At 40.3% G+C, this 14,807-nt stretch overlaps 1 protein-coding gene across 3 annotated transcripts in view; it reads right to left on the bottom strand.

Moving 5' to 3' along the window:
* TXNDC11 (thioredoxin domain containing 11) overlaps window positions 1-14,807 on the bottom strand; it is a 65,858-nt gene that overhangs the window by 19,562 nt on the left and 31,489 nt on the right. For all 3 annotated transcript variants that reach the window (XM_041747490.1, XM_041747491.1, XM_041747489.1), the window contains one exon: window positions 352-464. In XM_041747490.1, coding sequence (XP_041603424.1) covers window positions 352-464 — 113 coding nt within the window. The remainder of the gene's footprint in view (window positions 1-351; window positions 465-14,807) is intronic.

Here is a 14,807-nt window from a genome sequence, read left to right as displayed (position 1 = left end):
ATCGTCCGATGGAAGCTTAATCTCTGAGAACATTGGCCCAGAGTAACAAAGCTCCAACAGAATAATCCTGCAATTTCATCTAATGAGGAAAACTAACGAGGCTATATCAAAATCAAAGAATATAAACAAAGAATTTCTAGATGTTACATTTGAGAGCCCTAATGCATGGGTTCATAAACAGGGACACGGGCTCTAGCATGGGATTGTAGAAACTCTCAATTTGCATATAAAATCATGTACACTTTCCTAGAGAGAGTGCCCAGAGATTTTATTCAATTCTCAAAGAAGTCCATGACCTAAACAAGGTTAAGAACCACTGCGCTAATATAAATGTGATTTCAAAATACTTACAAGTGATGTGTTGAAATGTCTATGTAAATACACACTTCCAGAGTGTACTAAGGATACCAGTTTCGCAAGATGTTTATTTGTGATAACCCCAAATCGTACTGTTCCTAGGTAATCTGAAACAGAAAATTTTCCTTTATTAAAGAAAAAGCCTATGCCTTGAAACAACCATAAAACCCATTGATCAAGTCTTGATGCACAAATCCCCAGAGCAAAGCTCTTTTTGGTCACCTAGCCTAGACAGGAAAGGAGTTGCTGGAGAAATCTCCTCCTGAAACACCTCATGTCTCCTCCTGAATAACCTCCCTGATCATCACCTGCACTGTGTCTGCTGCAATGATGTGACCTCATCTCCTGTGACCCCGGGCTCCTTCACTCCTTAACCCCACCATAAAGCCCAGGCATATGTTGTTCCCTCTGTCTGGACATTTCCGTGCCTGGCTCCTCATCATTCAGATGTCAGCTCCAACCCAACCTTCTCCAAGAAGCCTTCCCTGACCACCCCGCCTCAATGCAAATACTCTGAGGATGAAATATGCAAGGGCAAACTGGGACTTCCTCTCCACTCGAGCATGCTCTCTATTATTACTCTATTGCTTTATAGCACTTATTAATATCTACATAATCTTGTTGATTTAGTTTGATTTTCTCTGGTCCACCTTCCCCTTACCTTCTGTGATATTAGAAATCTTGTTTATTGCTATTACCCCAGTACCTATAGCAGTGCCTAGGCATCTCAGAGATCAATAAATATCGGTTAAATGAATGAGTCTAAGATGTACAAAGAACTCACATAAATTAATAAGAAAAAGAAAGTTAAAAAATGGGCAAACCACATAAAAAATGTAAAGGCTAAAATTACATGAAAATACACTGAACCTCCCTACTTCAGAGGACAGCATATTAAAACAAAATACCCCTCTTTACCGTCCAACTGCCCCAAATTTGAGACACAGGAAATACCAAGTATTGGTGACCAGTAGAGAAATGACGCTTATACAATGCTGGTGGGAAACATCAAGTGGTAGCCACCTGAGAGAGCAAGTGGCTATGCTGATCACAAGGAGACACAGGCGTCAGGCTGCAGCCTCAAACCTTGCTGCTTATCTGCATATGTGCACTGAGAGTCACACATAAAGACAGTCACCAAGAAATACTCTGCAGATGTTAAAAACAATGGAGCAAGGCTATCTAAACAACATGAACATTTTTTTGACACGTGTGAGTGAAAAAGCAAGCTGAAAAAAAAGATAAAGTATACATTTTTATGTTTAAAAAAACGGGGAGGAGGGATCCCTGGGTGGCTCAGTGATTTAGCGCCTGCCTTTAGCCCAGGGCGCGGTACTAGAGTCCCGGGATCAAGTCCTGCGTTGGGCTCCCAGCATGGAGCCTGCTTCTCCCTCTGCCTGTGTCTCTGCCTCTCTCTCTCTCTATGTCTATCATTAATAAATAAATAAAATCTTTAAAAAATAAAAATAAAAACCTCCCACCTTATAAAACAGCATCCATTTTTTTCCTACAGGCACATATGTTTTTAAACAGTGTAAAGACTCTGAAAGGATAATAAAAATAATTTTTTTGGGGGGGGGCAGAGATCAAAGAGGACTTTATCCTTAAGTGTAAGCTATCTTTTCTTACTCCTAAGGAGTAGATGTATTTGTATGGCTGAAAATGGACTAAAATATCTTGTGTTAAGGTGAGTGGATAAGATGGTATAGGAAAAGGTACACTCTTTCCTACCCCCCCCCTTCTGTGTTATCAGCAGATGTTAAATAAGATACTAGTTAAACTTCAAATGTTACCAAGTTATATCCAAGTAGCCAAAATATAAAAATATGTAGGTAGTAAACACACCAAGCTTCCAGCTTCATCACAGGAGTCCCACTCTGCAGCAGTGGTGTCCCCCTCCTCTCAGAGGAGCGGCCAAGGGGAATGGCAATCCCTAATGTTGTGTTAAACCACCTTTCATACAAATATGATTAAAATGGCACAAAACCAAAGAAACACAGGAAGGATAAGCCAGAAACGACAGAGACTAGTTATGTGAGGGGGGCGGAGAGACGAGGATGGGAAAGGAAAGAAAATGGGGTCGGGAGAGCAGGGGCGAGACAGCCTGACCCTCCTCCTCCGGGAAGACCTTTGTATCGAACTCTCAGAGCCTCAGCGAGGTTTCACACACTTCACATATTTACAAAAAAAAAAAAAAAATTCATTACACCAACCAAGATGTGGGGCAGACTGAAGAGGAAAACAAGCACTAACAGATAAACTATAACACCACAGTGGAGGGGTAGAGGAGTGGGGAGAAAGAATGGAGTAATGAGAACAGTATCTTGACTAAATATTATAAAACTGAAGACAATGAGAGCCAGGATTCTCAGGGTGGGTGGGAAAAGTTACTTGTAATAGAGGAAAGCTATGCTGATATTAGACTGGAATCAGAGGGAATTAGTATAAACTTATGGCTTTTCACACACACACACACACACACAGACACAGATAACAAACAGACCTATAGATGTATGAATATGTGTGGGTGTGAACACATACATGTCCTCGCTCTATCTGCTGAAAGGGCTTACAAGTCAGGATACCTGATAACAAACAGCACAGCCAGCACCCTGATCCTGGTTTCTAAATGCCTTTCTCCCATAACAGAAACCCGGGCTCCCTGGAGAAGAGGGTGATTCCAGAGCTAGGGCAAGGAAATACAAAAGAAAACGGACACATCTTGTGTCATAATGAAGGATGGAGTGCACTCAAAGGACACAGGAGCCAACCCAAGACACTCCTAATGGTGAAAGCTGGAGCTCTTTGAGCAACAAAATGAACAATGACCAGTGTTCTCTAAGGTGTCAAGATCATGCAAGACATGGGAAGACAAAGGAGGTGGAGGAGACTAAGGAGAAAAAAAGAACTAAAAGTGATATGGGATCCCAGAATGGATAACAGAACAGAAAAGAAACATTAGTGAAGAAGACATTGGCATAATTCAAATAAGGTCTGTGGTTCAGTTAATGATACTATATCAATGGTAATTTCTTAGCTTTGACCAAAGTATCATAACAAATGGTTTGTTATATAACATGCTAACACAGGGGAAGCGAGGCGAAGGAAGAAAACGGAGGAACTCCCCATCCTATTTCTGCAACTTTTCTACAAGTATAAAATTAGCTCAGAATTTGAATTTCAAAAAATGGCATAATACGCAAGTTCAGATCCCAAAGCCGTCAAAAGAGAACACAGGATGTTAGAGAGGGTTAGGAGACAGATCTCCAGGAGAAGGCTTAATCTTGGGGACAGCCATGGCTTTAAAAAAAAAAAGAAAGGGAAAGCAGCCAGTGAGGAAATGCATTTGATAGTCGGCCAATGTCACCGACATGACTTATTGGAGCAAAGGAAGAAAAAGTGACAGCCTGACCCAGAAGTTGAAATGGCCGGTTCAAATTGCTGTTTAATGGCTTTAAGAATGGACAGCCTGCCTGCACACAGCTGATTCGAACATGCCATGCCTGAACATATCACAATGTCAAAACTCTTCACATATAGACATATCTATGAAATTCACACATCTATTTTAAGTTCCTGCATATAGCGGAAATTTTGCTAGAAGAAGGCACTTAAATTTGCACTATCATGTGCACAAGGAGTACCTGAATTAGCAGAGGAAGTTTACAGTGTAAGAAAGACACAAAAAAATAACACTTCACACCTCCACATCCAGAATATTCTCTGTTAAGCAGAGCTCCAAGGCTTTCTACAGTAGGGGTCTCTGTCATTTCCAAAACAAATAATTTTCTCCTAAAAGTAATGAAGCTTCAGTATTTTAATTAAGGACTCAATCTTAATTGAAGAATTAAAAATAAACTTGGAATAATGCTTTCCCCTTCCCCATGAAAATAAGGTCCAACAATGATATGCATGATCCTGTTCAATTACTTTTTTAAAAAATCTCAATAGGGATACCTGGGTGGCTCAGCGGTTGAGTGTCTGCCTTTAGCCCAGGGCATGATCCTGAAGACCCAGGATGGAGTCCCACATCAGGTTCCCTGTATGGAGCCTGCTTCTCTCTCTACCTGTGTCTCTGCCTCTCTCTCTCTCTGTCTCTCATGAATAAATAAATACAATCTTTTAAAAAATAATGAATTAATTAATTAATTTAAAAATAATAAAAAATAAAAAATCTCAATAAACTCTTCTTAGCCAGGTTAAGTGGCCAGTTTCAAGTCCATTAACAACCATCTAGTGAAAGGTGTCACAAAGACCACTGCCAAAGATGTAACAAGACCAAGAAAGTACACTGAGGTAGGAGCAGCAGTTACTAATCAGTCTCTGTAGCTGATCATATAGGCAACTACGGAGGTCATTTGACCACAGTATGAAGACTGGCTTTATCAGACACTTGCTACAAAAGGTGCTAAGCCCCTGGCTTTGGGTCCCTCAGCTACAAGGCAGCCCACCACATACACAGCCACCATCTAGGCCCACAGCATCACATCACTGTGTGCTGAATAATAAATGACCTTGTTTTGATCCATTAATCTTGCCTACTTTCAGTACTTATGAAAGTTTACCCCTTGCTGTCTTTTGAGGTTCGGGTTCTTCTCTGCCTCTAACAGAAAGCTCCACCCCTACTTCCCACATTCCCCCTAGGTAGATAGCTTCTGTTGACCTTCTTTTGCCTTCCATACACCACTGTCACCATTTACCTCATGGCAACCTCCAAGGGCACATCCAGGATGGAAGAATCCAAAATCCCATCTGGTTTCTACTCAGATGCATCTGGCTCACTTGCCATCTCTCTGGTTTGCATCAAGATTTTTGTTTTGAGGCTTTTGCATAACATTTTAACATCAGAGTATTTTATTTTGCTTAAAGCCACTTCCTTAAATTCATTTTTTAATATTAAAACTTCAGTTTAGTATTGGTATAAAATACAAACAAACTGAGGCAACAATAACTACCACCTCGAGGAGGCAAAGCGTTAAAATTCTCAAACATTCCAGAAAAGAGTAACGATCATTTCTTTTTTTTTTTTTTTTTTTTTTAAGAAGTGAAGCCAATTGACATTTTATTTCTTTTTTTTAATATATATCTTTTTATTATTTATTTATGATAGTCACACAGAGAGAGAGAGAGAGGCAGAGACACAGGCAGAGGGAGAAGCAGGCTCCATGCACCGGGAGCCCGACGTGGGACTCGATCCCGGGTCCCCAGGATCGCGCCCTGGGCCAAAGGCAGGCGCCAAACCGCTGCGCCACCCAGGGATCCCCGATCATTTCTTTTGTTGGGAAAGAGAATAGATTTTCAATTGTTTTAAAATTAATAATAGGGGTGGCCTTGGTGGCCAAGCTGGTTGAGCGTCTGACTCTTGATTTCAGCCCCCACTTCAGGATCCACACTCAGCACAGAGTCTGCTTAAGAATCCCTCTCCCTCTCCCTCTGACCCCCACCCCTACCACTCACAGACATGTGCATGAGCTCTCTCATGCTTTTGCTTTCAAAAAAAAATAAATTTGCCTAAAGCAAAGATATACAACTCACACTCACCAAATAACAGATAACCAAGAACAGAAATCTGAAACATTTAACTCAGGGATATGCTTGCAAGAGACTCAGTAGCTCAAGAAAAAACTGTTTTACCCTGGGACACTTGAATAATGAAGCCTATGTCCAGAGCTACAAGGTCCTAGCAACATGTGGCTAATGAGCACTTTAAATGTGAGTAAAGGACTCGATTTTCTTTTTTTTTTTTTTAAGTTTTTTTTTTTTAATTTTTATTTATTTATGATAGTCACACAGAGAGAGAGAGAGAGAGGCAGAGACATAGGCAGAGGGAGAAGCAGGCTCCATGCACCGGGAGCCCGACGTGGGACTCGATCCCGGGTCTCCAGGATCGCACCCTGGGCCAAAGGCAGGCGCTAAACCGCTGCGCCACCCAGGGATCCCAAGGACTCGATTTTCATCTTTATTTCAATTGATTTAATTTTAAAGTGATACTCAACTCAGTCACTGGAAAACTTTTAAGGTATGTTTAAAACAACTTGAATATGTAAATCCTTTTCCACATAATTTTTATGTAATCTAAATATAGATTAAGTATTTACAACAAGGGATGCCTGGGTGGCTCAGCAGTTGAGCATCTGCCTTCTACTCAGGTTGTAATCCAGGAGTCCTGGGATTAAGTCCACATCAGGCTCCTTCCAGGGAGCCTGCTTCTCCCTCTGCCTATGTCTCTGCCTCTCTGTGTCTCTCATGAATAAATAATTTAAAAAAAAAAAAAGGATTTCCTACAAAATTTCAACATTTAGGGGTGCCTGGGTAGGTCAGTTGGCTAAGTGCTTGCCTTCAGCTCAGGTCATAATCCCAGGGTTCTAGGATCAAGCTCCACCATCAGGCTCCCTGCTCAGCAGGGAGTCTACTTCTCTCCCTCTGCCCCTGACTCGTGCTTGCTTTCTCTCTCAATAAATAAAACAGGAAGGAAGGAAGGAAGGAAGGAAGGAAGGAAGGAAGGAAGGAAGGAAGGAAGGAAGGAAGGGAGGGAGGGAGGGAGGGAGGGAGGGAGGGAGGGAGGGAGGGAGGTTGGTTGGTTGATTTCATCATCTGAATGGAGATGTGCTGTTAAGTGCAAAAGTATAAAAGACTTGATCCAAAATATCTCAATACTTTTTATACTGATTGTGTGTCAAAATGGTAATAATTTGGATATACTGGGTTAAATGAATTATTTTATATATGTAAGTTATTTTCATCAATTTCTTATCTTTTAATGCTGCCACCAGAGAATTTAAAAATACCTATGTGGTTCATGCTACATTTCTATTGGACTATGCCAAGGTGATAATCATGAAAAAGCAAGATTCACATAAACTTAGGAAGAAGCTGAGATAATGAATCCAATAGCCAGTAACTCTTAATAATGGACAATGATCTGGGAAGGATACTTAAGGGAATATTTCATTTTTTTTCCATGAAAACCCCTCCAACAGCAGAGAATAGTTATTTTTATTTTTAAAAGTGTGTCCCCCTCTCTCCTTCAGAAAGGAAAAGCTGAGTCTCTAGACCTTGTGACTGTAGGTGTAAACTGCTGAGCTTCTGAAATGAATTCTCTCTCAGAAGCCTAGAGCTGCATGCACTTGGTGCACTGCAAAGTAAGGCACTCAAGGATGCAGTGAAAGAATGAACAGAAAGGCTGGAGCTGAGCTGTGCGGCAATTTTTCTATCAGGACTGGTAGAAAAAAGAGACCTCTGTGTGAGCTAATTTCTCAGGGATCATGGAAAAAAATGGAGTTTCAGGTTCAGAAAAACACTCATGAGAACTGCTAATAAATAAAGCAGGATACTTCCAAACTAAATATCACTGGATTAAGTCATGTGGCTTTTAATCGGCAATGGCTAAGAAGTCACTGACTCCCTGAGAAAATTTCTTTCACTTCTTTATTCTGGGAAATAGTGACACTCCACAGAGCAAACCTGCATCATTGTACCTTCCACCCTAGAAATAACCCTCATTTTACTTTGCCATTTTTATTAACTTCTGCTTTCCCACTCCTCTTTCCAAGGTTTTAGACCAGGCAGAGAAAGGGAAACAATAGGATTCTATAGAGGAAAAACCACCCCCCTCCTGTGTCACTTAGCATTTACACAGTGATCCATAAATATTCAATGGATGACTTCTCACATTTCCAGTAATAAATACATTCATCCAAATGAAAGAAAACCTTCATAGAAATGTAAGACTACCGAAATGTTTGTTTCCAACATATGCACTATAGCAATTACTTGCATTTTGTCACTAGACATGTGACTCTCAGGTTTGCATATTTTCAAAATTCTTAATATAAAGCACAAAGCAATTATCCAGAAAATGAGCTGGCATTTGGACACCACAGATACAACATGCCATTGTGGTGCTTGCCACCATGCTGTTAAATGCTAAGTAAACATGGAACTTCTTCACTGTAACTTTTAATTTCTTGTGACTTAGGGAAGAGAGAAACATAGTTCCCAATATGTTGTTTTAGAGGAACACAAACTGCAGAGCTAAATATGCACTGTCACATATACTAACACGCCAGTGAGCACCCTCACACCATCTATTATTTTACCAAAGCACAATATTAAAATGATCAATTCAAGTACTTCTCTTGTACATATTTCAATTAAATTCCCTGTTGTTTTTTACATGTTCAGGGAAGGAAAGACTTCACAAAAGAAATCCCTCCTTCACCACACTTAGGCTGCTCTAAGGGTCTAGCACAAGGGTCACACATTCTTTTTTTATTTTTTCTTGCAAACAAACCTTTACAAATATAAAGAGTTCTTACCTCCCAGGCCTACAGAAACAGGCCAAGGGCCAATGTATTTTCAGACTGAAGTGTCTTTTAGAGGCAACCAGGGCACAGCTCTCTTATCTTACAGACAACCTCAAGACCTGTTGGAAGGGATGACTGGGTGGGCCATGGTCACCCAGGACACTAGCTTCTAAAATGACTTATTAAGAGACTCGGACTGGGCCTATAGGAGTTTCCTGTTAGGAAGATGCTAATATAAAGTTCAGGGGAAAATCAGAAAACCATGCTAGGTGGGACTCCATTTGATGTCCGTAATGTGCCAGACATTATGCTAGCTAGGCAATATTTATAAACACCACCAGGACTTCAGCTAGGACTTGAAAACTTAGGAAGGTGGATATTAACTAGGGAAAGGCGCTATAGTTGAAGCAGTGTTGGGGTGAAGACCAAGAGGTGGGAATCACCATACTGTGCCCCCTGCCTCATCCCAGTACAGCACGACAGTAAATGGGAGTAACGTGGTCCTGGGTTCCTCTCAGGTCCTCCTTTACTGCTATGCCACAGTACTCGTTTGCTGCCTCTGCTGTAACAAATCACCACAAATGTAGTAGGTTAAAAGGACATCAATTTATCTCACAGTTCTGGAGCTCAGAAGTCCAAAATGGGCCTCAATGGACTAAAATCAAGGTGTCAATAGGGCATGTTTCTTCTAGAGGCTCTAGGGAAGAATCCATCTCTTTGCTATTGCCAGACTCCAGAGGCTCCCTGCGCTCTGTGGCCTGGGGCCCCTCTCACCTCCAATGACAGCAACGGCTGGACAGGGCCTTTCAAATTGCATCATTTTGACACTATTCTTTGCCTTAATTCCAATTTTAAGGATCCTCCTGATGATATTGGGCCCACTCATAATCAAGGATAATCTCCCATTCTTTAGGTCAGCTGATTAGCAACCCAATGCCACGTGCAACCTCAGTCCTCCCTCGCCATGTGATGTGCCATATTCATAGGTTCTAGTGGGCATCTTTGGGCAGCCACCATTCTACCAGTCACAGTGACCTTGAGTCAGTTAACAGCCTCCTCAGAGCCTGTTTTCTCAACAGAGACAGTCACGATGACATATTCACAGTTCCTATTTCAGAGAGTGGCAGGGACTTCTGGATCATCCAGGTAAAAGGCTTGACTCACGGAAGGGCTCAGCCTAGTATCAGCTTACCATATTCGATTTTACATAAAAAGTGACCAAGTAGAGACCAGAACTGGGTTTGTCTGCACTGAGTTGTTTCACCTCAAAGCTTGACTTTATTTTAGAAGGTGAGTTTTTTCCCCAAGATTTTAATGTTTTTGGTTCTTTGTCTGGAGTCTTATTTTAGCTTCAAAAACATCAAAAAGCCTACCTGTCTGCCACACTATCTGGTGGCATTACACAGTGGGGAACTAGTCTTATTCATCTTTATAGTTGGAGCACACAGTAGATCCTCAAACGTTTGTTGAATTAATAAGTCATGCTTCCAAACCTAACTTAAAGTGTGAAAGAGGTCTGCTTTAGGCTTAATTCTTCCCTACCAGCATATACAAGGCTTAAGAGATAAGTCATAATGGGAATAAAAGCATCTCCTGTGAAACATGAGGACGTGCTTGCTAAAATGACAGCAATATCACCAAAAAGTCAGTTTCAGGTACAGGAACAAAAAGTATATAATTTCTAACATACTTATTCTAATGTGTATTAATCAGTACCCAGTGGTCCTCAGAACAAGGAGACAATTAGGAAAAGATTTCCCTCTATGAGTATAGTGACAATGAATGAGATTATCCAAGAAAACCAAGTAACCCTAGAACCTGTTTCATTTACAGAGAATTGTTAAACCCAATTCCTGCCTGCCTCAAACTCCCAAAAGTTAGATCCAGGAATTCAAGAAAAAAAGCAATCCCAGAGTCAATCCTGCCTAAGAAATCAGTTCGTTAAAAAAAAAAAAAAAGAAATCAGTCCGTTGTTTTTTTCAGTACCTTTAAGAATGTTACTTACAGAATAAGAAAATCCTCCCCTTCTGACTTCTTGTATAAAATTTCGCAATCTAACAGAAAAGTGCTCCAAAAAATTGCTTTATTCGTGAATAAGGATATGGAGGAGAGTGCTCTTTACACATCCTGACTCCAGTCTACCAGCAAAGCACAGGTCAATCTGACGCCACCTGGTGGAGTAGAGGGACCCTACACTGGAATCAGCAGTTTGTCCTCTAATAAACCCCTCTTTAAAAAACTCATTACAACCTATTTCCCAAAGGGTGTTCCTTAGAAAACTAATGCCACAAGATTCCCCAGTCAACTAAGTTTAGGAATTCCTAGAGATAGCAGAAGAAAGTAGACAAGACATCCTTAGTTAATGGTTTAGTATATTTTCAAGGTAACATTTAAGTACCATATGAAGTTCAGTTCAGTTCGTCAGGGCTCCAGTGTCAGGGGACAGTGAAACGCCAATGGAAAGACGAAGAAGAATGCAACAGGCAGGGGCCCACGCAGTCCTGCGAGCGATGCCCACACACTGATTTAAGGAACCAAAAGGCCAGGGATGAGGAGAGGGGACGGTGGTGGGAAGAGATCCAAAGTGATTTAACATCTCATTGCTCCAATCACACTCACTTGAGCAATTTCTAAGTCAAGTGCCCTTTATTACAGTCATTCATTCAACCTTTTAGCTACAACACTGGTCAAGCAGGGTGCTGAAGCTGGAGGAGCAAGAGGACAGAACCTTGGCTAAATACTATTCAAACAAAGCAGCTCATATCTTAGTGGGAGAGAGACGTGGTCATTTCCACAGTGAGAACACCACGCCACACAAGAAGAAGGTACAAGCAAAGGAAGGCCTGTGTCCACTGGTCAGTCAAGTTACACAATACCTGGTGTAGACACTTTTAAGAAAACAGACACGATACTTATTTGAAGTGCTTTCCACCAGGTGGCTTTCTAATTAAGCTACTGCAGACATGATGACTATTACTTTATTCAAAGTACTGTACACATGACATATCCTTATAAAGCATCTATTCTTCTCTCCACCCTCTCCAGTTTTACAGATACACAAACTCAAACAAAAACAAGTTATATTTTGCTCAAATTTATAGATCCTGTCCTTGGCAAACAAAGGGTACGGATTATACAGTGCCATCTCCCAGACCACCACTTCCCTCCCTAGGCAGCACTGCATCCTTCCAAATGAAAAAAAAGATTGAAACTGGTTGCAAATTTTCTCTTTTCAAAAAGTTGCTGAATCATAGCATAATATAACAACATTTTACCAGAACACATTTTTACAGCAATGATATAATCATAAGGGGGGAAAAAAATCAAGTAAGCAACTTAAAAACATTGAACGCTCCACCAAATTTTCTATAGGCCAAAAAAGAAAGCCTGCCTGCCAAGATCAAAAGTAAATAGGTTCAAAGATGCTCTGTGGTCTGGGGAGAGCACAGAAATCCAAGACACTGGTTTCCTTCCGAATCCTGAAACACAGACTGCTAGCCCACAATTAATCATTCAGCACTTTGAAATGATTACACATGAATGAGAAATGTGTAAGACCTATCATAAAAAATTTAAAGGTTTGAATAAATGAATAATCATGCTGCAATCCTAGAAAGAGAGGCTAAATGTGAAGATGTCCAACACCTCTAAGTCAATTTGTAAATTTAGTACAATTACAACCAAAATCCAGCCAAATGCACAGATGGATACAAAAGAAGATTCCATAGGACACAAGAATTAGAGGAAGCAAAGTCCAGACTTACAAAGCAAGAAATAAAATTATATTTACTTATACAAAAAGAGTAGGCATCTAGACCAAAAAAAAAAAACACAGAAAAAAGACCCACTTACAAGTAAAATATTTTGCAATAAAACCAGACATCATTAAGATGAAGGAAAATGCGGACACCTGGGTGGCTTAGTGGCTGAGCGTCATCTACCTTTGGCTCAGGGAATGATCCTGGAGTTACAGGATCAAGTCCAACATTGGGCTCCCAGCAGGGAGCCTGCTTCTTGCTCTGCTTATGTTTCTACCTCTCTCTCTGGGTCCCTCGTGAATAAATAAATAAAATCTTTAAAAAAAATGAAGGAAAATGGAAGTATTATATTGTAAATGGTGCTGATTAGCCAGTAAGAAGGGGAGAAAACAACTACTATACTCTGTATGTGAAGCCAGAGGAAATCCAGGTAGCATGAAGTGCTAAACAAATTTTAAATTCAAAAAGAAGAAAATGAACTAGTTAGTGATCAGATTTTTAGGGGAAAAAAATCAAAGAAATCAAGAAAAAGAACCACAGATTAAACTACATGAAAATACAGAACTGCTATATAAAAAATGGTCACAGTAACACAGCTAAGAAAATAATGGACAGAAATATAACAAAGGGGCACCGCCCACATCACCTAACAGGCGGGCCTACATCAAATGACACATCAGCACCAAGGCTGAGATCAACTCGTTAAGGACCCAGGTAACTAAGATGAAAGGAAGCAGTTAAAACAAAGAGAAAGTCAGTATTAAGTGCTCAGGTAGAAAGCCAAATTTCCCTATTGCCTTATGATAACATGCAAAGTATCAAATGTTATACAAACAGTCAGAAGAGAGGAACAAAGGACCATGGAACCAGATCTTACAACTAAACTCAAGAATTCTTGAGGCAAACATGCACTCTTCTCTCTCTTAGCACACTCCTCACACCTAGACATGAGGCTTCACATATGGTACATTCTCAAAATACTTGTGCACTTATGGCCAGACAGCTTCAAGACAAATGTCAGAATGTCCTCTTTTTAAGACACTTAAAAAAAACATTAAGACAATGGAAAGATACGTGCATTTTGTAAACACTTGGTAGAGTGTTGAACCAGGACATCTGCTTTCTAACACATTCTAAACACTTCTTTGGTTAAGCTCTATAACCAAGTGTTAAGTGTGGCAAATGTGTCTTAGGCCTCAATTTGTTGTACAGAATCTAAATACAACACTGACCTATAATTTACATTTCAAACTATAACATTAAAAAAAAGTGTATATGTTTCTTACCGAACATCTACCATTAGTAAATAAAATATCATCTCCCTTTTGGGTATGAGAAAGAAAAGTGAGGGAAAAAAATCTTAGATATCAAGGCAAGATTTTAGTGCAGTTATTATGGAAAGTCATCCTTCCAAACTTGTCTTTTCCTTCTAAAAATGGTTCATTAAACTTAAGTGAGAGCTTACTCACAAAAACAAGGTGAAAAATGATGAATTAGAATGAATCTCAGCTCTTGCAAAGTTGATATGCAATAGGATTTTACCAGACCCCACTAAAGTCACATGCTAGGAAAGAAATGTAGTAAAGGTAATCATAGACTAGATTATTCTAAAAAACTGCATGTGATCATTTGTCAATAACAGGGATTGACCAAAGAGGTTCATTTTGTTCAAGTAATTTATACCATCACCTTCCTTTGCTTAACAAAAAAAAAAAAAAAAAGAAAGAAAAAGAAAAAATGGGGGAAAAGGTTACTCTCTTGCGCTTGGAAAGGTTCCTCCAAAAGGAAGTAATATTTTGGAAACCTCTGAATGAAAAAGTAACTTAAGATGAATCTTTAGCACACAATATAAGCTAACTGGGTAATAAAAACATCCTTCCACATTCTTGAAATGTCCTCTTCAACTCAAGAACTTGAACGATGGGGATCCCTGGGTGGCTCAGTGGTTTAGCACCTGCCTTTGGCCCAGGGCACAATCTTGGGAGTCCTGAGATCAAGTACCACATTGGGCTCCCTGCATGGAGCCTGCTTCTCCCTCTCTGTGTGTCTCTCATGAATAAATAAATAAAATCTTTAAAAAAAAAAAACAAACAAACTTGAACACTACCATCATGTCGGTGAGTAACTGCAGACTGGACTCTCCTGTACAGTCTTCACTTGAGATCTCTGAGGGGCTTTCATTTTCTAAGAACATTTTTTTAAAATATTTTATTTATTTTTCATGAGCAACAGAGAGAGAGAGAGAGGCAGAGACACAGGAGGAGGGAAAAGCAGGCTCCATGCAGGGAGCCGACGTGAGACTCGATCCCGGGTCTCCAGGATCACGCCCTGGGCTGAAGGCGGCACTAAACTGCTGAGCCACCCAGGCTGCCCTCTAAGAACATTT

The sequence above is a fragment of the Vulpes lagopus genome, chromosome 3 (genome assembly GCF_018345385.1).
Source record: "Vulpes lagopus strain Blue_001 chromosome 3, ASM1834538v1, whole genome shotgun sequence".
Lineage (NCBI taxonomy): Eukaryota > Metazoa > Chordata > Mammalia > Carnivora > Canidae > Vulpes > Vulpes lagopus.
This window is presented reverse-complemented; position numbering and strand designations above follow the sequence as displayed.